This window comes from Stegostoma tigrinum, chromosome 10 (genome assembly GCF_030684315.1).
Source record: "Stegostoma tigrinum isolate sSteTig4 chromosome 10, sSteTig4.hap1, whole genome shotgun sequence".
NCBI classification, from domain to species: Eukaryota; Metazoa; Chordata; class Chondrichthyes; order Orectolobiformes; family Stegostomatidae; genus Stegostoma; species Stegostoma tigrinum.
Window position 1 is genome coordinate 7,884,431 of NC_081363.1, and position 26,057 is coordinate 7,910,487.

The 26,057-nt window shown below is 40.0% G+C and overlaps 1 protein-coding gene across 2 annotated transcripts in view; it reads left to right on the top strand.

Moving 5' to 3' along the window:
• rps6ka5 (ribosomal protein S6 kinase, polypeptide 5) overlaps positions 1–26,057 on the top strand; it is a 226,013-nt gene that overhangs the window by 56,207 nt on the left and 143,749 nt on the right. For both annotated transcript variants that reach the window (XM_048537950.2, XM_048537951.2), the window contains exon 2: positions 14,002–14,073. In XM_048537950.2, coding sequence (XP_048393907.1) covers positions 14,002–14,073 — 72 coding nt within the window. The remainder of the gene's footprint in view (positions 1–14,001; positions 14,074–26,057) is intronic.

The following is a 26,057-nucleotide window of genomic DNA, read 5'->3' on the forward strand; positions in this document are numbered from 1 at the left end:
TCCATTGTGAGCCTAAATAGGATCTGTTCAACCATTGTGTTCAGGTTTTGCAGCCCTGTCAGATCTATATTGATATAATGTGGAGATGCTGGTGTTGGATTGGGGTGGAGTCAGAAGTCAAATTACGTCAGGTTATAACCCAACAGGTTTATTTGAAATCAAAAGCTTTCGAAGCGCTGCTCCTTCGTCAGGTGAAGTGTTATAGATATTCTGATCCAAATACAATTGCAGTTTGGAATGGGAGCAGTGGCAGTTCCTCCTCCTTGTCCTCGAATCTTCATCCTGATAACTGAGATGATTTATCTTAACAAAGGGAAACTGAAATCTGCATTTCATAGATGAAAATCTAAGAGCTTCATTTGTATTTCAGGACACACATGTACTTGCCTTGTTGAATATTGGAATGAGTCATACTGAACTTTGTCCATCATCTCCCACTCAGACTGACAATAAAATCAAACCATGCCAATTACTTTGATTTCATGTTTGACCTTAAAGGAGGAATCATCTGTTCTATCAGCTTCACATAAAATATCCCATGACATAGTCAAAGAAGAGTACGGGCGTTATCCTAGTGTCCTGTTGAATGAGGGTTGGGAGGATATTAGAATTCAGCAAAAAAAGTAAATATGAGTCTCTCGCAGGCAAAACTATAAGCCTCCTGCTTTAATGACCTATACCTTTAACCCTGCCTAACAAGAGGACTTAGCCAACTAGCCATGTGGGCTTTTGTTATTCTTTAAAGTAATATGTAGCTGTTATGAATTACTTAAATACAAAAATTAAAGAACTGTAGATCAGTTCTGAAAAATCATCACTGAACCCAAAACGTTAAGTCTGATTTCACTCCCAGATGCTGCCAGACCTGCTGAGTTTTCCCAGCAACTTCTGTTTTTGTGAATTATTTAAATGTTTGTCATTACTTTTCTATCATCATATCTGTTAATTTAGGTTTCCAATCTATCTTAGGTTATTTTCTCTTTATTCTGCGCAGTTTGCTTTGTTCAGATTTCAGCTTCTGGATTCAGCATTAATTAGATCATGGTCAATTTGGAATATAAAATACATTATGATCGCTCTTTCCAAGTGATAGCAAGAATTTCAAATACTGGAGTCAGAGATAGTACATTACGGAGCTGGAGTAACACAGCAGACTAGGCAGCATCAGAAAAGCAGGAAAGCTGATATTTCAGATAGGATACTGCCTGGTCTGCTGTGTTCCTCAAACTCCATTCTGTGTTAACTCTTTCCATGTGTCTCCTTTACTACAGGTAATTATTTATCCCTGTCTCCAATTTATAACACTAGGTCTAAAATAGTTTGTTGGTTCCTTGACATAATAGGCTAGAAAACTGTTGAGGGCATTTCATAAACTTTTCCTCCTTAACATTACTACAAATTTAGTTTGTCCAGTTACTATGAAATTTAAAGTTCCCCATGATCATTGTATTTTTGCTATATGCACTTCTAATTTCCTAATTTACACTGCGCTGAATTCATATAATGGCTGTTAAGAGGCCTGTGATCTGCTCCTACCAGAGTTGCCCTTTGTATTTTTTCTTGGCTCCACCCTAGCTGGTTTCTTCATTTTGATTCTCTGAGTTAAATTTCTTTTCCCTCTGCTGACTTTAATCCATTCTGTTTCTATCAGAACTGTCCTCCCTCCAATTTTCTCTGTTGTTCGTCTCTTTTCAAAGTCAGTTATCTTGGAATATTTAGTTGACAGCTTTGGCCACTCTGCAACTACAGTGGCTACTCACATCTATTCAATCTGTGTCATTAAGTCATTCATTTTAATGGGAATACAGTGTGCATTTAGATATCCTGCCATTTAGTTTTAACCTTTTATTATTTATCCTGATATCACCTTGTTTACTAATGTATAATTTCTTTATTGTTAAGCTTTCTGCTCCTTTCTGGCACATTCTGTTTATTTTTACTCAAAACACTACAACGTTGGTGTTTCTCTTGCAGTTTATGAACTTGTCCTCACCACCACCTCTTTTCTAAACTGCAAACACTCCCCACCCTGAGTGCTCCAGTTATTCCCTGCACTTTCACCATATTGAAATCAAAGCTATAATCTGCAACGTATTTTACCACAATTTTGAAACTGCTCACCTCCCTCAGGCTTCTTTTTGTTTTAAATTCAAACTTGAATTTACTCTGATATTATTTGTTTTTTTTATCCTAATCTTTACAGTCTCAACAGTTTCCATTGCAAGAAATATTCATTTGCCAGTTCCATTAATAACAAAAATGTTTTTAACTTTCTTCATTAGCTGATCAACTAAAATGTTTTCTTTACAGATTTCTACCTCCTGTTGCCAGATTTTGAATTCTTGCAATGTACCTCAGCAGCTGGCATGATTTACATTACTAAGTGAAATATGTGGTGTGATTGGGAGACTGGGTCTCTTTATGTGAAAAATGCGAAAGGTTCACATCCAGTGGTTAGCCAAAATAGTCTTCCGATGATTTGTTCTATAGGTACTTTTTTCTATTCTCCTATGTTTTCCGTTAGTGCTGCAAGGTCCTCCAATTGTGTTGTAATTAAAATAGTAAACTACAAATTCTGTAAACCTGAAACAAAAAACATTTAAATGCTGTTATATACAGTGAGTCATTCTGCAAATGAATAGTGATTGTGTAAACACTGAAAACATTTCATGCAAACACTACCTTCTGGCAGAGTAAAAATTGAAGTAGTTTGATTTATGATCATGTAAACAGTAGCAGCAACACTGCAATTAAATGTTTGAGAATGCATTACAGACAGTTGCAGGTGGAAGTTCTAAAGTCAACCCGTTATCATAAGACTGTTTGATGATTTTAGTGTAGAAGGTGGCCATTTGGCCTATTGTGCCTGTACTGTTCAACAAAGATGTGACTACACTAATCCCTTTTTCCACACATAGCCCTGGAGAATATTGTATTGCAAGTAAATATCTGAATATTGCTTAAATGTTATGAAAATTTCTGTCTCGACTGCGCTTGTGAGTTCCAGACCTCCATGGTCCTCTTTCTAAGTTGGGGTAAAAATCTCAACTCTCCTGTTAGACTTTTGCCTCATATCTTAAATCTCTGCTTGCTGTTCATTGTTCCATTTACTAATGAAAAATGTGCCTGTCTGTAAGAGAAACACAGGCAGAATGATGATATTACTCGACTAGCAGTATAGCTTTGGGGATATGTGTTCAAATCTCACCAAAGCAGCCGCTTGTAGAATTTCAATTCAAAAGAGCGAGAGGAGGATCTCTTGTCTCTGAAATTGTCTGAGACTAGGAGCAGCAGCTTTGTAATGGAAAGGCTGGACCTGTGTAAGAAGGGCAGACCTTTATGAAAAGGGCATTGGCCTGTAACCCATTTCGGCCTGTCAGAGCCAAAGTGTTCCATCATCAGAAAACAAGTAGATACTTTTTTAAATTCATTCACGGGATGAGGGTGTCACTGGCTATGCAGCATTTATTGCCTATCCCTAATTACCCAGATGGCAATTAAGAGTTAACCACATTGCTGTGGGCCTGGAGTCACACGTGGGCTTGACCAGATAAGGTTGGCCCTTTCCTTCAATTAAAGACATTAGTGAACCAGGTGGATTTTCCTAACAATCAACAATGGATTCACAGTCATCATTAGACTCTTAATTCCAGATACCTATTGAATTCAAATTCTACCATCTGTCGTGATGGGATTTGAACCTGGGTCCTCAGAATATTATCTAGGTCTCGGATTAACAGTCCAGCGATAATACCACTAGGCTACTGTCTCTTCTCCGTCTTTTTTGATTGGCCAAATGGTTTAAACCTCAAGATGTTATAACAGCCGAAAAGTACAGTTAAGAAGTTCACTTCTAAAATATTAACATGCAAAGTAATTCATTAGAATAGAGATGGCTGGGCAGGTGCTATATTGCAGCTGTAGTATGTACGACATGGCGGACACTGGGACAGTTAGCTGCTTGACAAACTTTGGCTCAGAGTTGATGAGTTGCATTCTGAGCTGCAGAGACTGTGACACATTAGGAATGTGAGAGATCCTTGGACACTGTTTCAGGAGGCAGTCACACCCCTTGGGATTAATTGCATCAAATTTGGTCCATAATCAGGGACAGGAGTTTGTAGTTGTGACTGAGGCAGGTATGAGGATCCAGAATTTAGCTTTGGAGGAACCTCAGCCAGTGATCTGGCCAAAATGTCCACAAGGAGGGACAGCCTTGCACAAGAGCAAACTTTGCAAGGATGATGAGCAAACTGACCACAGAACCATGGTCCAGGGTACCATTATTAGGGGGAGACAGAGAAATGTAGTAGTAACAAGCACTGGCATAGTTAGGGGAATAGATATGGTTGTCGGCAGCAACATCCCAAAGGCTGTGTTTCCAATCTGTTGCCAAGATTCAGCACATCTCTTCTGAGCTAGTGCGAAATTTGAAATCTGAGGGGAAGGATCAGTTGTTGTGAACTGTGTTTTGAAGCAATGACATGAATAGAACAAGGAAAGAGGGTCTGCTAAAGGAGCTACAAGCAGCTCTGAGCTAAATTTAAAAAGCAGAATCACAAAGGGAAGTAATTGCCCAATTGACCCATGTGCATATGGGCCTGGGGTAAATAAGATTAGAGAAGTAAACATGTGACTGCAAAATTGGTGTGGGAGAAATGGGTTCTGATTCATGGGGCACTGGCACCAGTACTGGAAAAGAAAGCTGTCCATTTGGAACACTCCTCATTTCAGTCTTCAGAGGACTGTTCCTGTGAATCATATAATTAGTGTTGTAGGTTGGACTTTAAATTAATTAGTGTGGGGGTGGGTTCAATTAAAGGAAAATTTTAAAATATCAAAAATAAAGGAGAGCAAAGGTACAGGGTGGTGAAGAGGTGAACTGCAATCAAAGTGTTACAGAGATAGTAGGAACTGCCGATGCTGGAGAATCTGAGATAAGATGGTGTGAAGCTGGATGAACACAGCAGGCCAAGCAGCATCAGAGGAGCAGGAAAGTTGGCGTTTCGGGTCGAGACCCTTCCTCAGAAATCAAAGTCACAGTCAAAGTGTGACAGATGGGTGCAGAAAATATATGCAGTAGAAGTTGGAACCAAAGTATTAATGGTAAAAAGTCAGAGCTTAAGGCTTTTTACCAGAATATGCAGCATTCCTAACAATATAACTGGGTTGATGGCACAAATGGAAGTAAATGAATATGACTTTATAACTAAGCTTGGGAGACATGGGTGACCAAGACAGGAAATTTTGTTATTCAAGGGTATTTGGTATTCTGGAAGGAAGGCAAAAAAGGAAAAAGAGGTGGTGTAGCTCTTCTAATAGAAGAAGGTATCATTGTGGTGGAGAGAAATGTTTTGAATGCATTTGAGCATGATGTGAAATCCTTTTGAATCGAAATGAAACATAACAAGTGAAATGAGTCATCTGTCGGCCCATTGAAAAATTTTCTCACTGTTGGAAAATCAAGAAATAATGGAGACATGTAAGGAGGGTACTGTAATTGTCATGGACGATTTTAATCTGCATATTGACTGGACAAATCATATGGGCAACAGTAACATGGCAGATGAATTTGTAGAGTGAATTGGGGATTATTTCTTCAAGTACTACTATTAGTACTATTACTATTGAAAGTACTACTATTTCTTAAAGTACTACCTGGGACAGGCTGTTATGGATCTGGTAATATGTAATCAGGTAGAATTAGTAAGAGATCTTGTAGTTAATGTTCCTGTACAGGTAATGATCCCAACATGGTTGAAATTCAAATTACATTTGAAGACGAGCATCCCTGGTCTGAAGCCAGTCTCATCAATTTAAATGATGACTGTTAGTGAAGAATGAAGAACAGATCAGCTAAAGCTGACTGGGAAATTTGACAAAGAGTGGCATAAGTAGATCAGCAGTGGCAGACATTTAAACAGATATTTCATAATGCTCTGCAAAAAGTGTTTTGGTCAAAATGAGCAGCACTAGCCACTTTGGCTGACAAAAGGCTGTGCAAGTATTTCTTGCCTATCTCTCATTGCCCTTGAGAAAGTGATGATCTGTTGTCTTGAACCGCTGAAGTTTTTTGTTTTAGTGGGTGCTGAATGTAGATTGGGAGAGGGTTTCAGCATTTTGACCCATTGACTATGCAAATGACGAATTTCCAAATTAAGATGGTAAATGGCTTGGAGTGGAAAATACAGGCAATGGTGTTTCCATGATAACAAGGTGCAGAGCTGGATGAACACAGCAGACCAAGCAGCATCAAAGGAGCAGGAAAGCTGATGTTTCGAGTCTGGACCTTTCTTCAGAAATGTTTTTTCCATGTTTTGTTGTCCTTAGCCTTGACCTTTGTCTTTGTAGAATGTTCGTAATCATAATATGGAAGATTTTAAGGAATCTTGATGAATTTATTCAGTACATCTTGAAGATGGTGTACACTGAGGGTGGAGGGACTGAGTATTTACTTGTGGATATAGTGCCTTTTTGAATGAGCTGCTTTGTCCTGGATGGTGTCAAGTTTCTTGAGTATTGTTGGTGCTGTAGTCATCCTGGCAAATGGGGAGTATGCCACCACACAGCCTCTTAGAATTAGAGAAGGCTTGTGGTCTTAATATTCCTTCATGATGTCTGTCAATTCTCGAAAGGTTTTAGTATCTGGCACCTCAGGGAAGGTTAGATTCCTAATGACAGAAAATAGTGTCAGATAGTAGTGACAGCAGAAAAGCTTTTCGCTGTGTGTGTGTGTGTGTGTGTGTGAGAGAGAGAGAGAGAGAGAGAGAGAGAGAGAGAGAGAGTATGAGAGTTATATAGTGTGATGGGGTCACCTGTAGTCCAACATAAACCCAAGATCACTGTTGAGGCCCATCTTCACGAGTTCGGAACCTGGTTATCAGCTCTGCTGAGCTGTTTGGGTTGTTGTGTATCTTGATGTCCACATTGGAGGATGCTTACCCAAAGATGAGAAGCTGAATGGCCTTGACTGCTGAAGTGTTCCCCCACTGGTAATTGTTGTGTGGTGTCCATTCATCCATTGTCCTAGCATCAGTATGGTCACCATCCTGTTGCACTACAGGTGATCCCACTACACTGCACATGCACATGCTCACACAGACAAACACACATGCACCCATCTCTCTGCATCTGATTTGACTCTAATTCACCCTCTTTCTATTTCTTTTATTTCTTTATTTTATCCTATAACCTGGTGTCGTCCGAGGGCTTCAACAGGGCCTCAGCTGATTGCTTGCCTCAGGTGCATGATCTCGCTCATTGCTCTCTCTACAATGTACAGTTAAATATACTGCATTATATTGCCTCAATAAAAGATTTACCTGTCACCCATTGACTGTGACTGCCAGTCAGGACTGCTGGTACTCAAGAACATTCTTCCTGCATCTACTCTGCCTAGGGCCAAATCTTGCTGAGAAATAATGCTGCTTCAACAATGCATCATTGCTGAAATGCAAGTTGATCACTCAATTCAAGGAATGAAAAGATAAACTTTGATTTGCAAAACTCCAGAACCTGTTGCTTGGTTTATGCTGCTCCATCATTTCCCTCCCAGCATGACAGCTAATCCAATCAAATTGATTTAACAGATATTTATTTTTAACCTAACAAGCATTAGTTGATTAGTACAAAAGTAATTCAACTGCCACACTTTTTTTTGCAGACCATGATAACAACCCTAGTTTGATTAATAATTTTGATTTGACTAATAGCATCCCTGATATTTATAAGATCTCTTTGCATTTTTGTGTTAGTGGCTTACTCAAAATCACCTGGAAAGTTAAAACTTGTGGCAGGGTAAGAGGCCTTCTAATAAATTTGATTTTTTTTAAAGTAATACTAGTTGATACAATGCTATTTACCCTCTTGACCTAGAAAGGAAGCAATTTCTGCATGTAGTAAATTGTTGTTAGAGATTTACAAATTTAAAACCATTTGGTTTTTCTTCATATTTCAGCATGTTAAGTAAGTTTTCCCTTGGTTTCTCTCTGCATCTGATTTGACTCGAATTCACCCTCTTTCTATTTCTTTTATTTCTTTATTTTATCCTAAGTTGAGATGACTAGATACTCTGTTGGACTCACAATTCACAAAGGTTCTGGATGCTCTTCTGCAAATTACCAGTTCACACTTCCAAAGAGTTACATTTTGGACATTATATTTGAGCTGAAGAATGCTGAAAAACCTAAATAGTGGTGGTTCCCCAATACGCTTATTCAAGTCGGATTTGCCCATTATAAAGGGAACCTTGTGAATGTATTTATTTTTAACCTAACAAGCATTAGTTGATTAGTACAAAAGTAATTCAGTTGCCACACTTTTTTTTTGCAGACCATGATAGCAATCCTAGTTTGATTAATAATTTTGATTTGATTTATTAGTGTCACAGTTACCAAGATACAGTGAAAAATAATACTTTCTGTGTTATCCAGGCAAATCATACTTTGCACAAGTATATCAAGTACTAGAACAGAATGCAGAATAATGTGCTTCAGCTACAGAGAAGGTGCTGAGAAAGGTTGACTCTAAAATGTGATATGACTGTTTATAAATCTGATAACAGCGAGGGAAAAAGCTGTTCTTGAATCTGTTGGTAGGTGCTCTCAAGCTTTTGTATTTTCTGCCTGATGGCAGAGCGTTGGAGGAGTTGTTGATTATGTTGGCTGTTTGCCCCAGGCAGCGGTAAGTACAGACAGAGTCGGTGGATCGAAGGCTACATTCACAACTCGCTGTAATTTCTTGCAGTCTTGTGCAGAGCAGTCATCATAACAAGCTGTGATGCATCTGAATAGGATGCATTCTATGGTGCATCTTTAAAATTGGTAAGAGTCATTTTGGACATGCTGAATTTTCTTAACTTTCTGAGGAAGTACAGGCATTAGTATGCTTTTTTGACTGTAGCATCAACGTGGATAGATCGACACATTATTGGTGATATTTACTCCTAGGAACTTGAAGCTCTCGACTACCTCTACCCTAGCACCATTATTACCAACAAAGGTGTGTCCTCCACTCTGCTTCCTAAGTCAAGGACCAGCTCCTTTATTTTGCTGGCATTGAGCGTGAGATTGTTGTTATATACAATGCCACTAAAGCTGTCTGTCTCTTTCCTGTAATCTTTCATATCTGAGATCGGTTGACTCTAAGCATCCATCAAGAGATTACATTTTGGACCTTTCCTAATTTGCACAGCTAAGCTGTTATTGGATAAACATACTTGCGTTTGAAATCCTTCCAGTTTCCTGTAAAGTCTGATATAATTAAGATCCACAAGGATCAGTCTTGTTGTAAGCAAGTGTAATTTGTTCACAGTTTACTTAGTTTTATGATGAATTAAGTTTGCTTTCTGAACTGTGTGTTAAGATGTTCTCCCAGGTCATGGATTTGAAACTAGTGTCTTACCTTTGCACAACAATAGAATGTATTGTAATAGATAAGAACCAAAATATTACTCTTCTGAATTTGCGCATACAGTTTTTCCCCAGCAAGTGAATTTCTGCTGTACACTTTGATAAAGAGATAGCTAAAGATTGTTATTAAGATCAGCATTAACTTGTATTAAAAGTGGCAGCCTTTGGCCCATTGAGAATTACATAGAAACATAGAAGATAGGAGCAGGAGGAGGCCATTGGGCCATTTGAGCCTGCTCCGCAATTTTTCACGGTCATGGTTGATCATCCAATTCAATAGTCCAAGAGATAATAGGAACTGCAGATGCTGCAGAATCCGAGATAACAAGGTGTAGAGCTAGAAGAACGCAGCAGACCAAGCAGCATCATAAGAGCAGGAAGGCTGACGTTTTGGATCTAGGCCCGAAACGTCAGCCTTTCGGCTCCTATGATGCTGCTTGGTCTGCTGTGTTCTTCCAGCCCTGCACCTTGTTATCTTAATAATCTAATCCTGCTTTCTCCCCATAACCTTTGATCCCATTCGCCCCAAGTGCTATATCTAGTGAATCCATTCAATTTTTTAGCATTGGTACTTCCTGTGGTAATGAATTCCACAGGCTCACCACTCTTTGGGTGAAGAAATGTTTCCTCATCTGCATCCTAAATCGTCTACCCCGAATTGTCATACTGTGACCTCTGGTTGTGGACACACCCACCATCGGGAACATGCCCCCTGCATCTACCCTGTCCAGTCTTGTTTGAATTTTATAAGCCTCAATGAGACCCCCCTTCATTTGTCTGAACGCCAGCAAAAACAATCCCAACCTCATCAATCTCTTCTCATAGATCAGACCTCCCATCCCCCGAATCAGCAGTGTGATACAAGGTGAACAATGATCTGACCAGGATAGCCATTGCATTTGACGAAGCACTTTATTTCAGAAAAAAGCTTGCAAAATGTTCAGGATCCTATTTACATGTTTGCTGATAAAGCAATCTTCTAGCATGTGCAGCTCTTAACATCCCAATATGTACATTGTTGTATGAATATATCTATTGACTTGTTGCCAAGTATGGAGGTTGCGCACTGTGTTGTTGGCTAATCGGCTTAAACAGTGTGCTGATTCAGTTGTTCAGAATGAGTAGAGTACAGACCCTACTCGATCAGCCCACACTTATAAAGCCCAATACAAAACATCTAGTGTTAGACATGATGCCGAGCTGAGCAATCCTTGACGTGCTAATTGCTGCACTAACAACCAATTCGAGATGATCATCATATTTAATCTTACTAGAGGTTACAAGCATTCACATACAATGATCTGCTCTTTTCAAACAAATGGATGTGTTCAAGCTTTGTGTATTTTTTGAATTAGTATGGTGTTTGGGAATGTTGTTGCTCCCTATTACTTTTGCCATAGCGACACCTTGGCCAATCAACATCAACGTTCCAACCAGTCAGCACCCTTTTGCTGCTATAGTATAAATTCTGTTTATTTGAAATTTGGGATTCTTAAATTTAGCCCAATGAGTTCAAGACAAAAAAAACTGCAGCAATTTATCTCTTTACAGCAATCTACTTTAAAGTTGAATGTTTTCCATCAATTGGTGAGTTCAGCTCCGATATTCAAATGTAAGTAAGGAAAATGTAATACTTGGGTACAGCAGTAGCAATGAGCAGTTTTGATATTCTTTGAACCACTGTGCTGCTGAGCCATGCTCCAGCATATGGTGATGCAGCTGAATTATTTATAGAATAAAACCCAGCGAGATTTCCAACTTGATTTAATAAAAAGTTTAACTGTAAATGGTGAAATTCTAAATGCCCATCACCTTCTGTAAGTTTTAATCATTCCTCTTGAGAGTGAGCTGCGTATTAGAGTGTTGATTTAAGCAGGGAATTTGCACAACTTTTAAAAAGTGCAGCCTTATAGGCATTGAGACATCTGCTTAATCTGGATGATTCGTTCTCTTTTTAGCAATGCCATTTTTTTTCAGCCTGATACCATGGGGTTTCATCCCAGACCCAAATAAGCCTGAAAGCCCTTAGTCCATTTTTAGAAGTGCAGAAATATCTCTCTTAAATTTCTGCCTTGGGAATATTATGAGCTTTATTGCCAGGTACACTAACAACTCACTTTATGGGAACAGGCCCAGTGTGGACCTGGATGGCGAGTGTGCGCTTGCTCACTCTTTCGGAGCCTGCACGGGACCTGGCATTGGAACCGGCAGCTGCTACATCAGTGGAAGCAATGGAGGAGAGATGGCAGTGAAGGCATTGTTGGTGATGATCTGACTAAGGACTGGTGGACTATCTTTAAGCTATGTCTTTCCTTTTTATTTATTCTTAAAGCTATTCAAAATGGTGCCAGATAGTGGTGACAGTGGAAAAGCTTTTCACTGTGTTTTACCATTTTTCTTATTGTAGAATATATGTGACAGTAAAAATTGTTCATTCACATTTGAGGCCAGGAGCATTATGAACTACCTGTGCAATCACACCAATGGGAGGGGGAAACATGGACTGTTGCCTAATTAGGTAGATCTTTGGAGCAGCTGTACCCAGTGTGGGGAAACTTGTTGTTAGGTTCCAAGCCAGGTCAGACTAAAAGGTTAAGTGAAACAAAAACAGAAAATGCTGTATAAAGTCAGCAGGTCTGGTAACATCTGTGGGAAGAAAGCAGAGTTAATATTTCAAGTCCAGTGACACTTCATCAGAACTGGAGTCACTGGATTCGAAACATTAACTCTGTTTTTTTTCTCATAGACGCTTCCAGACCTGCTGAGTTTTTTACAGCAATTTCTGTTTCTGCTTTGGATCTCCAGCATCCACAGTTCCTTGTTTCACAATAGAAAGGTTGAGTGAGCCTGCTAATAGAAATAATATGATGTTTGAAAACCTCTTTTTTGTTCCTAAGTTGTTTTGTAGTTGTACTATTTTGGTTGTATCTACTATTCTGTGCACTTACATGCTGTTGCTAAAGCTGCTTAAAAATTAGTACCAGAGATAATGGGAACTGCAGATGCTGGAGATTCCAAGATAATAAAATGTGAGGCTGGATGAACACAGCAGGCCAAGCAGCATCTCAGGAGCATGCTGCTTGGCCTGCTGTGTTCATCCAGCCTCACATTTTATTATCTAAAAATTAGTACCTAGTCTTCTGTCATAAAGTGTACCTGACTGTCATAAGAAAGACTGGTGAAGCATTTGTGAGGATATGTAAAAAGGAGACAGTGGTTGTTAATGTCATTGGTCTAGTAACTCAGAATCCCATTGATTTTCAGGAAAAACCCACTTGGTTCGCTGATGTCCATTAAGGAAGGAAATCTGCCATCCTTACCCGGCCTAGCCACATGTGTCTCCAAATCCACAGCAACGTGCCTGAGCCTTAAATGCCCTCTGGGCAGTTAGCAATGGGGAATAAATGCATGCCCAGCTGGTAATGCCCACATTCCCATGAACAATTTTTTTAAAAAATTGCACATCAATATGAAGTTGAGTTGTTAGATATTGCAGAGTCTGTCTTGGTTTATGAATGTCACACTTGTTAATGATCAACAACATCATATAAACATATCCAAAGAGCTCTTATAGTACAGTGGTAGTGTCCTGACCTTTGGGCCAGAAGACCTCGGTCCAAATCTGACGTGCCCCAGAAGTGTGAAACAAATCCCTGAGCAGATTGGTTTTGAAAATATCTATAAACAGATAAAAAGTATGCAAATATCGGGAAGGCTTTAAATCTTACCGTAACCTTTGGAGTTCAATGTTTAGCACGAATGGAAGGTTTGAGGCAAAACTAGGGAGATTGGACCATAAGTGAAAGGAAAATAGACAATTGTGTAGCATCAGCGATAGTAAGAACGGCCGATGCTGGAGTCCGAGATAACACAGTGTGGAGCTGGAGGAACACAGCAGGCCAGGCAGCATCAGAGGAGCGGGGAAACTGACGTTTCAGGTCTGGACCCTTCTTCAGAAATGGACTGTAGCATATCTCCTTCTTGAGAGAGCAGCAATTAAATAATTTTGTATGAGGGCAGTTTGATTAAAATAAAGCTTTGGAATGAATCATCCTCAAAATCTTTGCTCTTCGGACAGTTAAGAAGAATAGTGACCAATAGATAACGTAAGAGATTTTTAATAGATAGGTCTGGACTAACTGAAAGATTTATGCTTTAGATAATTCAAGGTAGCTCTGCTACTAGATTCCAATTAGAGGCAAGTTACTGTTCACTTATTTTGAAGCTTAGTACCCAACTTGCATGACACCACCAAGGGTCAAAATATATTATTGTAATCATTGCTTTTTCTAGAGTTCTTGCCATTTAGTACAGATACCTATTTGCACATTATCAAATTGTAATCCTCAGGCTCTGCTATAGTTTAATTTAAAGTGTCCATTTAATGGTGGTTTGAATTCTACAGAATTAGTAGAATTCACCTCTGGCTATTCTAGCCAATTTCTCTGTTTTGAGATGGCTAATCTAAACGCAGCATTCATCAGTGCCTAGACAGTTTCAAAGTTTTGAAGGAAATGTAAAAGAATTCAAATTAAATAAAAACCAAAGTTTAAAGATAGCTTATGTCTAACAAAGTTTTGTCGTTTTCCAGCTAATTTAACAGGGCATGCAGAAAAAGTTGGGATAGAAAACTTTGAACTTCTGAAAGTCCTTGGAACAGGTGGTAAGTAGAAACAGTTTTGCTATCTCGGTTTTATATAGCACTGCTACTTATGTTAATAATAGAGGCAATCTGTTCTGAAGAAAAATCATTCTGGACTCAGAATGTTAACTCTGTTTCTGTCTGTACAGATGCTGCTAGACCTGTTGAGTTTCTCCAGCATTCTTTTGTGTTTGTTTCAGATTTCCAGCATCTGCAGTATTTTGCCTCTATTTGTTCTTACTTAGATGGACTGAGTTACTTGCACTCACTTGTATGTATTAGTATGTTGTAAGGTAATAGATATGCAGTGCAAATGGATCGGTACTTGTAAGTGAAGGATAACTCAAATAATTAATCCATTGCGTGTGAAATATATTGGGATGCCCTGACACTTGATAAGTTGCTACATAAGTCCCAGTCACATTATTATTCTAAATATTATAAATATGACCATTTCTTAGAAGGAAATAGAGAGAACTTTGCATCAGTCATTTAACAATCCATTTACGGTATGCACACCGGCATTGGTGTTGTATGTTTCTGTTTTTGGAGGCAAATTTCCTGTTCTGATTTGATAGACTTGCACTTCCTATTCCTGAGGCTTCTTGCCAGAAGCTGTATAGTTTAAAGCAAACAGGAGGAACCGAGAACCTCCAAGAGGGGGAACATAGAATATTTAAGATCATTAGCAGGCAGTGTACGTGGAATTTAATTCAGTTTTGAACATCTTGCTAAAGGCCATTTGCTTGCGTGTCGACAGATTTAATTCTAATTCCATGCAGCCATATGTTTTCTGTTGCCAGTGAAAGTACTAAAGTGCAGGTGTTGGTTCAATGGTACAATACACCGAATCACTTTTAAAGTTGTTTTGTGAGTAATGGACCTGTATGAATTGTGTAGTGTCTTGAAGTAGACAAGAGATGATCATTTTCAGTTTGGTGCCATGATCTTGAGCAGTGGAGAATCTTGAGTATATAAGATGTGCAGACAGTACGTGCTTGTCTATTTTGAATATTATTTGAATTATAATTGTCTTGATGCTTTCAGAGGTTTCTTGCATTATTGCAAGGATTTCAGTAATAAAAGTATCACTTTCTGGAATAATGTTCATCAAATTGTTTCCCCAATTTTTCACCCCCATCTCTGTACTTACTGCTTAGATCTTCTCAGCTGGGTTTGGGGAGATTTATGTGAACCATTGAAAAAAATTACAGACAGAAAGAGGCCAATTGGTGCATTATATTTGTAATAACCAAAGAAACAAGCCATTCAAGCTATATTCACCATGGAGTACTTGTTTTGTAGTCCTGTATGTTATGGCACTTCAAGTGAACATGCCAGTTTTGTTTTATGGGATTCTGCTGTGTTCCAGGCAGTGTGTTCAAAATGACCCATCACCCTCAACACTTCCCCTCAAGTCTCCCCAACTCCAGCCAATTATAGTAAATTGGTGCATCCTAGTTATTGACTTCTGTGCTTGAGGCATTAGGCCCTTCCGATGAACTCTTACCTAGTTCATGATAATTTCATACGCATAAATTAAACCATCACCTCTGTTTCCTATAGTCCAAAGAATTTAATCTCTGCCTAGCCAATGTTTCCTTCATAGCAAAAATGCTCCAATCGTGGTGACATCCCTTTAAGTCTCTTCTGCACCTCCTCTTGTATGATTACATTTTTCCTATACTAAGGTGACCAGATACATAGAAACTAGAAACGGGATTGGGCCAATCAGCCCTTTGAGCTTGCTCCTTCATTCAGCATGAACATGGCTAAGCCTGTATCTCAGTGCCATATTTCTTTTTTCTCCCTGTGCCCTTTTGATGCTTTTTAAATATATGACTATCTATCTGTTCCTTGAGTATATTCAGTGACTTAGCTTCCGCATCCTTCTGTGGTGGCTAATTCCATAGGTTCACTAACCTTTGAGGAAATGTTTCCTCATCTCAGTTCTAAATGGTTCCCTGTGTCTTGGTCTGTGTGCCCTCTGGTTCTAGAATATTCAATCAAAAATAATCCTCTGTGCATCTAGATTGCCAGCTGTGTTAGAATTATGCACATTTCAATCGGAACCCATTTATCCTTCAAAACTCTAGTGAATACAGTTGCAGTTGAACTAATCGTTCCCCGTGAGGGGTATGCTGTATTAACAGTTTTAAGTATAAACGTAGAACGCAGAACAGTACAGCACAGTACAGGCCCTTTGGCCCACAATGTTGTGTCGAAATTTTATCCTAATCCTAAAGTCTATCTAACTTCCACCCCAACCTTATGCTATCATCCATGTGCCTATCTAATAGCCTGAATTCGGTAGGTCGTTCACAGACTTGCTGCTCTCCTTATGACCCATGCCATTTTAGGATTGGCAGTGGCACCTTTGAAAATAGCTAAATCACCACATCTGGAGCAAGCATAAGGCTTCTAAGAGAAGGTTTAGGAACATAGAACATAGAACAGTACAGCACAGAACAGGCCCTTCAGCCCACAATGTTGTGCCGACCATTGATCCTCATGTATGCACCCTCAAATTTCTGTGACCATATACATGTCCAGCAGTCTCTTAAATGACCCCAATGACCTTGCTTCCACAACTGCTGCTGGCAACGCATTCCATGCTCTCACAACTCTCTGCGTAAAGAACCTGCCTCTGACATCCCCTCTATACTTTCCACCAACCAGCTTGAAACTATGACCCCTCGTGCTAGCCATTTCTGCCCTGGGAAATAGTCTCTGGCTATCAACTCTAAAAGGAAAAGAAGAAACTCTAACCACATTTTCCATTCCTCTCCTGACTGTAGTGTCAGAGTCAGAGGAATGCTACTATTACACAGTTTTTTTAAAATGAGGGAGGAGAAGATAGATCAAATAATAGCGGATTTGGCTGCCTAATCTCAGTGGTAGACAAATTATTCTAAAGAATTCTAAGGGATACTATAAGTTGTTATTCAAAAAGTCATGAATCAATCAAGTACAGTCAGCATATAGAACATAGAATTTATTAATAATTGGTTTGTGTCTGATGAACTGGCAAGAATTTCTTGAGGCAGTAATAACAGAGGTTCAATGAGTGTAGTGCTTATGAAGAAGTCAACATGAATTTTTGTGAGGCTGTTAACAAGGTCCCACATGACACTGCCTGGAAAAGAAAAAACCATTGAACCCAAGAGAAAGTGGCACTTTGAGTCTAAAATTGGCATAGTGGGAGGAAAGGATAATGGTCGGAGGTTTCAATATGACGGGAAAGCTGCTTCTAATGGGATCCTTCAGGGCTCAGCTCCAGGTTCCTTGCATCTTATGGTGTAATAAAAGATTTAGACCTAACTGCAGAGCACCCAATTCAGAAGTTTTAAAAAATTGACAGGGTTGCTTTTCTTAAGGAAAAGAAAGCTGCAGACTGCAGCCAAATATAAGTAGATAGTCAAGTAGTTTAAATTGGCAAACCAAATTCAATTTGGAGAAACAGGAGGTACTTTCAGGAAGGCAAGTAATACAAAGAAGTATACAATGAGTGACTGCAACGGAGAAGTACAAAAGCACTTTGGATTATAATGTCCGCAAATTTCTGAATCTAGCAGGACAGGTGGACGGAAGAAGATGTAGGATGAAAATCATAGAATTCCTACAGTTTGGAAACAGGCCATTCCGCCCAACAAGTCCACACTGCTCCTCCGAAGAGCATCCCAACCAGACCTTTCCCCCTACCCCTGCATTTCCCATGTCTAACCCTAAACATCCCTGGACACTATGGGCAATTTAGCATGGCCAGTCTACCTACTCTTACATATCTTTGGACTGTAGGGGAAAACCAGAGCGCTCGGAGGAATCCCATGCAGACACGGAGAGAATGTGCAAACTCCGCACAGACAGTTAGTTGCCTGAGGCTGGAATCGAACCCAGGTCCCTGGCACTGTGAGGCTGCAGTGCTAACCGTTGAGCCACTGCCGCCCCACAAGGGTTATGCTGGAACAGCATAAAACATGTGATAGGCCTCATCTAGAGTAGTATTTATGGTTTTTACAACATTTGAATTATTCATTAAATTAAAACAGAGAAGTGTGGATGCTGGATATCTGAAACAAAAACAAAGTTGGAGAAATCTATCAGGTGTGGTAGTAGCTGTGGAGAAAAAAACTGAGTTAATGATAAAAGTCTAATGAACTGAAAGCAACTGGGAAATGATGATATTTAGGTTGACGATTGGGAGAATGGAGAGGGGTGAGTTGAATAGATGGAGAGGATGCGAGAGAGAGAGAGAGACAAACAGACAGACACAGAGTGGTGGAGGGAGGGATGACAGAGGGGAAAAAGAGAGAAGCAGAGGAAGGCATTACTGATGCTGGGAGAGAGAGCGAGAAATGCTGAAAATGTCAGTAGTGGAAAATGGGTTGGCTATGCTGGAAGCACCCTATACAGAATAGGACCTGGGGTATGGGGGAAAGTAACAAACGTGGAGAAAGATGTTCACACTCTGAAATTGTTGGAGTTGATGTTGAGTCCTGAGTGCTTTGAGGTGCCTAAGCAGAAGATGAGGTGTATTATGAATTTCAGTCATTCATCTACTAGGGCACTCAGATACCTTTTGCACACCACAATTCATAGTAAATTACTATTTTGGTAATACTGTTCTGTTTTTTACACTCAAACGTATAATTTCATATTTGCCATGTTCTACTGCACCTGCCACATATTTGCCCATTCACTTGAGTTGTCTAGATCATCCTGAAGTCTCCTTGCACCCTCTTCACTACTCACAATCTTACACATTTTCATGTCATCAAGAAACTTTCCAATGGTGGTAGTATCATAGTATTATCACAAGACTATTAATCTAGACATCCAGGTGATGTTCTGGGGACCCTGGTTAGAAGCGCCCCCTCCCCAGCAGATGGTAGAACTTGCATTCTGTAAAAACAAATCTGGAATTAAGACTAATAATGATCATCAAACCAATGTTGATTTTTGGAAAAACAGGAAGGAAATCTCCTCCCATCCTTAACTGGTCTGGCCTACGTGTGATCCAGACTATCAGCAATATGATTGACTCTTAACTACCGGTCTTTGCAGTTAGGGATGGGCAATAAATGCTGTCATGGCCAACAATCGCAGTGTCCCATGGAAGAGGAAAAGCATCCTGGAAATGTTGCTTTTGGACCCCTGAATCAGGTCGTCTATTTACATATTGTGATTAGCTGGGGGTCAAAGCACTGATCATTGTGGTACCCAACTCGTCACCGCCTGCCACTTGTAAAAGACCCTGAGCTGTTTTTATGAGGGTGTCGGTGGAGGAGGACTGGTCGGGCCTAGGGGACAGGAAGAAGCAGAGGGCCTTGAGGCCATCTGTAAGCGGAATACAGGTGTATAGGGACTGGACGTCCATGGTGAAAATGAGGTGTTGGGGGCCAGGGAATTGGAAGTTCTGGATTTTAATGAGGGTGTCTCTGATGAAGGGTCTAGTCCTGGAACGTCAGATTTTGTGCTCCTGAGATGCTGCTTGGCCTGCTGTGTTCATCCAGCTTCACATTTTATTAACTTGTAAAAGACCCGTTTGTTTTCTTCTGTGTTTTCCATCTGTCAACCAATCCTCGATTCATGCCTAACTCTATGTGCTTTAACTTTCCCACTGACTCATTGGGGAACTTATCAAAAACCTTCTGAAAATCCAAATACACTACATGTACTGGCTGTCCCTCATCTATGCAATAGAATACTTTGGATTGGGTTACCACTTTGTGGAACACCTCCGCTCTGTTCAAAAAAATGATCCCAACATTCCACTTGCCTGCCACTTTTGCACATCACCATGTTCCAATGCCAAAATTTCTGTCTCAGAACCATTAAATTTCTCCAGCCCCTCATCTTTTGCCCAGGTACTTTTAAAGCACTCAGGGCTCAGCTTCAAGTTTAACAATTTCAGCATGTGAATACCTGTCTCCATGTTTATTACCTACCCCAGTGCACCAGGACCTGTTCTGTACGGGATATCAAAGTGTGGAGCTGGATGAACACAGCAGGCCAAGCAGCATCTTAGGAGCACAAAAGCTGATATTTCGGGCCTAGACCCTTCATCAGAAAATAGGCCTGAAACATCAGCTTTTGTGCTCCTAAGGTGCTGCTTGGCCTGCTGTGTTCATCCAGCTCCACACTTTGTTATCTCAGATTCTCCAGCATCTGCAGTTCCCATTATCCCTGTTCTGTATGGGTTGATTCCAGCATAGTCAACTCATTTTCTACTACTGACACTATGAATATTTATCTCTCTCCCAGCATATCATCAGCAAACCCTTTCACTGTTTCTCCTTTTTTTTTCCTCTGTTGATCCCCGCCACCCTTTCTGTCCCTGTCTGTCTGTCTCTTTTCTCTCTCTCTCTCTCTCTCTCTCTCTCTCTCTCTCTCTCTCTCTCTCTCTCTCTCTCTCGCAGCATCTCCATTTGTTTAACTCGCCCCTCTCCATTCCTCCAGTCATCAATGTATATAACACCAATTTGCTGTGGCTTTCAGTTCTGATGATGGGTCAATGGACTTGTATCATTAACTCATTTTTCTCTTCTCCACAGACACAACCAAACCTGATGGGTTTCTCCAACACTTTCTGTTTTTGTTTCAGCTACCCAGCGTCCACAGTTCGTTGATAATGGGAACTGCAGATGCTGGAGAATCCAAGATAAAAGTGTGAAGCTGGATGAACACAGCGGGCCAAGCAGCATCTTAGGAGCACAAAAGCTGACGTTTCAGGCCTAGACCCTTCATCAGAGAGGGTCTCTGATGAAGGGGTCTGGGCCCGAAACGTCAGCTTTTGTGCTCCTAAGATGCTGCTTGGTCCACAGTTCTTTGTTTTAATTTAATGAATAATTCAGTTGTATTATTCAGGCTGTAAGTATTACTCTAGACGAGGCCTGTCAAGTGCTTTATACTGTTCCAGCATAACCCTTTTCATTCTATGCGTTCTTCCGTCCACCTGTGCTGTTACTTTCAGAGATTTATAGACATTATGATCCAAAGTGCTTTTGTTCTTGCACTTGCTTTTGTACTTCTCTGTTGCAGTCACTCATTGTATACTTCTTTGTATTACTTGCTTTCCTGAAAATAATTACCTCATATTTCTCCAAATAGAATTTGGTTTGCCAATTTAAACCACATGACCATCTATTCATATTTGGCTGCAGTCTACAGCTTTCTTTTCCTTGAGAAAAGCTACTCTGTCAATTTATTTTAGCTTCCAAATTGGGTGTCCTGTAGGATCCCATTAGAAGCAGTTTTCCAGTCACATTGATACCTCTGGCCATTATCCTTTCCTCCCACTACGCCAGTTTTAGATTCAGTGTGCCACTTTCCCTTGGGTTCAATGGTTTTTCCTTTTCCAGGCAGTGACATTTAGGACCTTGTTAAAAGACTCAAGAAAATTAATGTTGACTTCTTTTTAAAAACACTACACTCATTGAACCTCTGTTATTACTGCCTTAAAAATTCTCGCCAGTTTACCAGACACAAACTAATTATTACTAAATGTATGCTGACTGTACTTGATTGATTCATGCCTTTTTGGGTAGCAACTTATAGTATCCCTTAGAATTCTTTAGAATAATTTGTCTACCATTGAGGTTAGGCCACCAAATCTGTAATTACTTGATCTATTTTTTTTCTCCCACATTTAAAAAATAAGTATCATAGTGGTAGTTGTCTGATTCTGACACTATATCCACTATGACATCTGTATTGTCCTCTTCTCTGTAAAGACAGGCACAAAGAATTCACTGAAAACCATGACTATTTCTTGAGCTTCCAACAACAGGCTCCCTTTCTGTTCTGCAATAAGCTATAATGTTGCTGTTTGTGTGTATTCATAAAAAAACTTGCATTTTCCTTGATTACCAAAATTCTTTCATGCTTTTCTAATTTTCATTTTACCTGTATGCTTTTTATGAAGTCCTGGACTTTCCGGGAGGAAAGGCTTTTCCTCAACCAAAGAAAATATAAAATAAATCAAGGACTTAGCATATAGTACAAAAACAGAAGCTTCAGGCACAGCAAGCAAAAGGAAAATTAAAGGGTGTAAAATGATCAGGCCTGGACATCGTCCGATCTTGAATCAGGTCCAGGTATTTACCAGCAAGGCCTAGTTAACGTTCAGGCATGGGCTCAAGAGGCAGGTAACATTCGGGTCACAAGTGCCAGAAATGACCATCACCAACAAGAGAGAATCTAATTACCTCCCCTTAATATTCAGTGGCATTACCATCACTGAATCACCCACTATTGTGATGATAGTACGGATTTAAGAGGTGTATTCTGTCCTTCTTTTATGAAGAGAGATTGAAACAGAAGTGACGAGTGGTGTGTTCCAAGCAATAATGTAAACAGCTTGTGAGGCCTTGGGTTTTTTATTAGCATTGGAACAATAGAAGCAACGTGAAAGGGTAGGGTCAAGCTCCCATAGAACCACAATTTTGTTTTAACTTTCCATAGTTGTTAGGGTTTGGAAGCCGCGATACATCTCTCTCTGCTACAGCAAAATGCATGAGTTCTCTCTCTCTATCAATCTCTCTCTCTCTCTCTCTCTCTCTCTCTCTCTCTCTCTCTCTCTCTCTCTCTCTCTCTCTCTCTCTCTCTCTGTGCTTTCTCCTCATGTTTTCTTTTTCTCCTGAAGTGTAGAGTTGCATGTGAGACAAATTATTTTACTGAATTTGCCTTTGCCAAGTGTGTGTTTTCCAATAAGGCATTCCAGTTCTTCTCTCCTTTGTATTCTAACTATCATGTAAGAATAAAATGTGTTTTGCTTCAAGTCTGGTAGTCTGATCAATCCAATTGGATCTGGAACACAATGCCTTACACTTGCCTTTAAAAATAAGAAAGGATTGGACTACCTTCTTAATATATTTTGAGAACGTTTGGTCTGATCCATACCACTATCAACATCCTGCAGTTGCCATTTACCAGAAACTGAATTAAATGAGACAAATACCATAGCTACAAGGGCAGTTCATGGACCAGGAATTCTTTGGTGAGTTAATTACCTCTTGATTCCTCAGAATTTGTCCTCTGTCTACAAAACATATGTCAGCTGTACTAGAATAGTGGATAAGTAAAAACACCATCAACGCTCAACATTTTAAAGTGTTATACAGCACAGGAACAGACTCTTCAGTCCAAATTGTTGGGGGGCAACCAGACATCCCAAACTGAACTGGTCCCATTTGCCAGCATTTGGCCCATATCCCTCTAAAGCCTCCCTATTCATATACCTATGCCTTTTGAATGTTGTAATTGTACCCATCTCCACAACTTCATCTGGCAGCTTGTTCCAATCACACACCAGCCTCTATGTGAAAAAGGTACACCTCGGGCCCTTTTTTGATCTTTTCCTTCTCACCTTAAACCTATGCCTCCTAATTTTGGAAACCCCACCCTCAGAAAAAGGCTTTGACAATGCCCCTCGTGATTTTATAAACCTCAATAAGGTTACCCCTCAGCCTCCAATGCTCCAAGGGAAAAAAAACCACAACTTGTGTTATAGTCGAAACCTGATAAGTGTTTGTGTTACAAAAACAGAAATTGCTGGAAAAACTCAGTAAGTCTGGCAGCATCTGAGTAGAGAAAGCAGAGTTAACGTAGCTGATTTAGTGACCCGCTTCAGCCATCCTAAGGGGTCAATACTGGTGGAGATTAGGCTATTTAACTCCCACTTGACCTCACTTTGCAGTGGCAGGGAAAAGTAATTCATTAGCCTTTTCATTACATACTTCTTCTGAGTGGAATTAGGAATTTACTGCCTGATTAAGTGATGCCTCCCACTCCCACACTGACCATAGGGAAGGCAAAAATCTACCCCTCACTCGACCCACAACACTAAAGTGACCTTTAATATATAGAGAATTTCATGAAGCTCCTGTGCAACATTTTAGGATGTTTTAATATGTTAAGGTGCTATGTAAAGGACCTATCCCCTTCCTACCTCCTCACCTATACTCTCCTCTCTACCTATCTTGTTTTCTCTCCATCTTCGGTCCACCTCCCCCTCTCCCCCTATTTATTCCAGTTCCCTCTCCCCATCCCCCTCTCTGATGAAGGGTCTAGGCCCGAAACATCAGCTTTTGTGCTCCTGAGAGGCTGATTGGCCTGCTGTGTTCATCCAGCTCCACACTTTTGTTATCTATTGTTTTTGTTGTTGCTTCACTACTTCAGAATTCAGCTTTTTTTATTTCACTTCGTTTTGAGTGTTCTTCCTGTTTTCAGACTTGGCTCAGCATGAATCTTTTTAAATAATCAACATTCCTACAATCTTATAGCTTCCTCAATTCACAGCTGTTGTGCACTCTTCTCAGCAAAGTACTTTCACAGCAGAAACATAAATTCCTGTTTTTAATACAATGTGAAAACGGTTCTGCGGGTGAATTCTCAATCCCTGTTCCATGTTAGATCAAACATATCATCTGTTTTTTGCCTGCTAATTAATGTTGGCTGTAGAGTTGAACATGCTATTCTTCTTTGTACCTTTAGGTCAGACGGAGAGGCTCGAGTATAAATTACCAATTATATCTCTAAAAGCTAGAGTTGGCATGGCAGGTGATGTGTTGTAAATGCAGTGTTTAGGGATTGGGAGCAACCAATAGCTATCCCTAACTAGAGGTTCTTCAGCACAGAGCTGCTGAGTTAGATGCTGAGCTCCAGACATCATGATGTATCAGGTAGGGGAAAGTTATCAGAACGCTTTGATCCTGGGGCTACTCTCAATCCTTAAATCAGGTGTTAGTTTGGATTTGGAGAGGGTTGGGAGGGACCAAGTGGGCAATTGTGGAATCCAGGATGCAGCAGTAGAGAAGTCTAAACCTTCAGAGCCAGCACAAGGAAGTTACTACCTGTGTGGATCAGAAGAAGCACTGCAGGAGAATGGGCAATTGATCTCCATGGTACAAGAGGTGACTGAAGGAGGTAGTGGCTAAAACAAAAAACAATATGTTGGTGGCAGTGGTTATTACGATATAGGAAATAGATAAGTTTCTTGCTGCTGCGATCAAAAGTCCCAAAGGCTGTATAGCCTACCCAGTATTATAATTAAGAATGTATCTAATAACTCAAAAAGTAAGACTTGCATTTATAGAGCATCCTTCATGACCACAGGACATTCCTAAGCACGTTACTGCCAATTAAGTACTTCTACAATGTTGTTACAAATTTATTGTGGGAAACATGGCAGCCAATTTGTACACAGAAACTTCATAAACCTTAATTCCATGTAAATTGGCAAAGAATGTGGTTCAAAGAATCATAATCATATAGCATAGCAAAAATTCTTCGCTGCAACAAGTTTGTACTGACCTATCTAAATTAATCCTACTTTCTAGTACTTGGTCCATAGCCTTGAATGTTGTGACATTTCAACAGCTCAACCATGTACTTTTTAAAGGTTGAGTTTTCTTGCCTTCAATCCTCTCTCAGGCAGTGCATTCTAGATTCTCACTACCCACTGAGTGCAAAAAACCTTTCCTCAAATCCCCTCTCAACAGCCTGCCCTTCGCAATAAAATTATGCCCCTTTGTTATTGACACTTAATGAAAGGGAACAGCTGCTTCATATCAACCCTGTCCATGGCCCTCATAATCTTATGCACCTCAATCAGGTGCTTCTCAGCCTTCTTTGCGATAAAGAAAACAACCAAAGCCTATACAGCCTCTTTTCGTAGCTAAAATACTCCAATGCTAATAGCGTTCTGATGGATCTCCTTTACAGTCATCTCCTTGCAGTAGTGAGGCAATGTGAACAGTGCAAAACGCTCCAGCTGTGGCCTAACGAAAGTTTTGTACAGCACCAACATAACCTCCAATCTATTATAGTTTATACCTTTAACTGATAAAGGCAGGTGTCCTATATATTGTCTTAACTACCCAATTAGCCTGTCTTAGATAACAAAGTGTGGAGCTGGATGAACACAGCAGGCCAAGCAGCATCTTAGGAGCGCAAAAGCTGACGTTTCGGGCCTAGACCCTTCATCAGAAAACGGGAATGTTGAG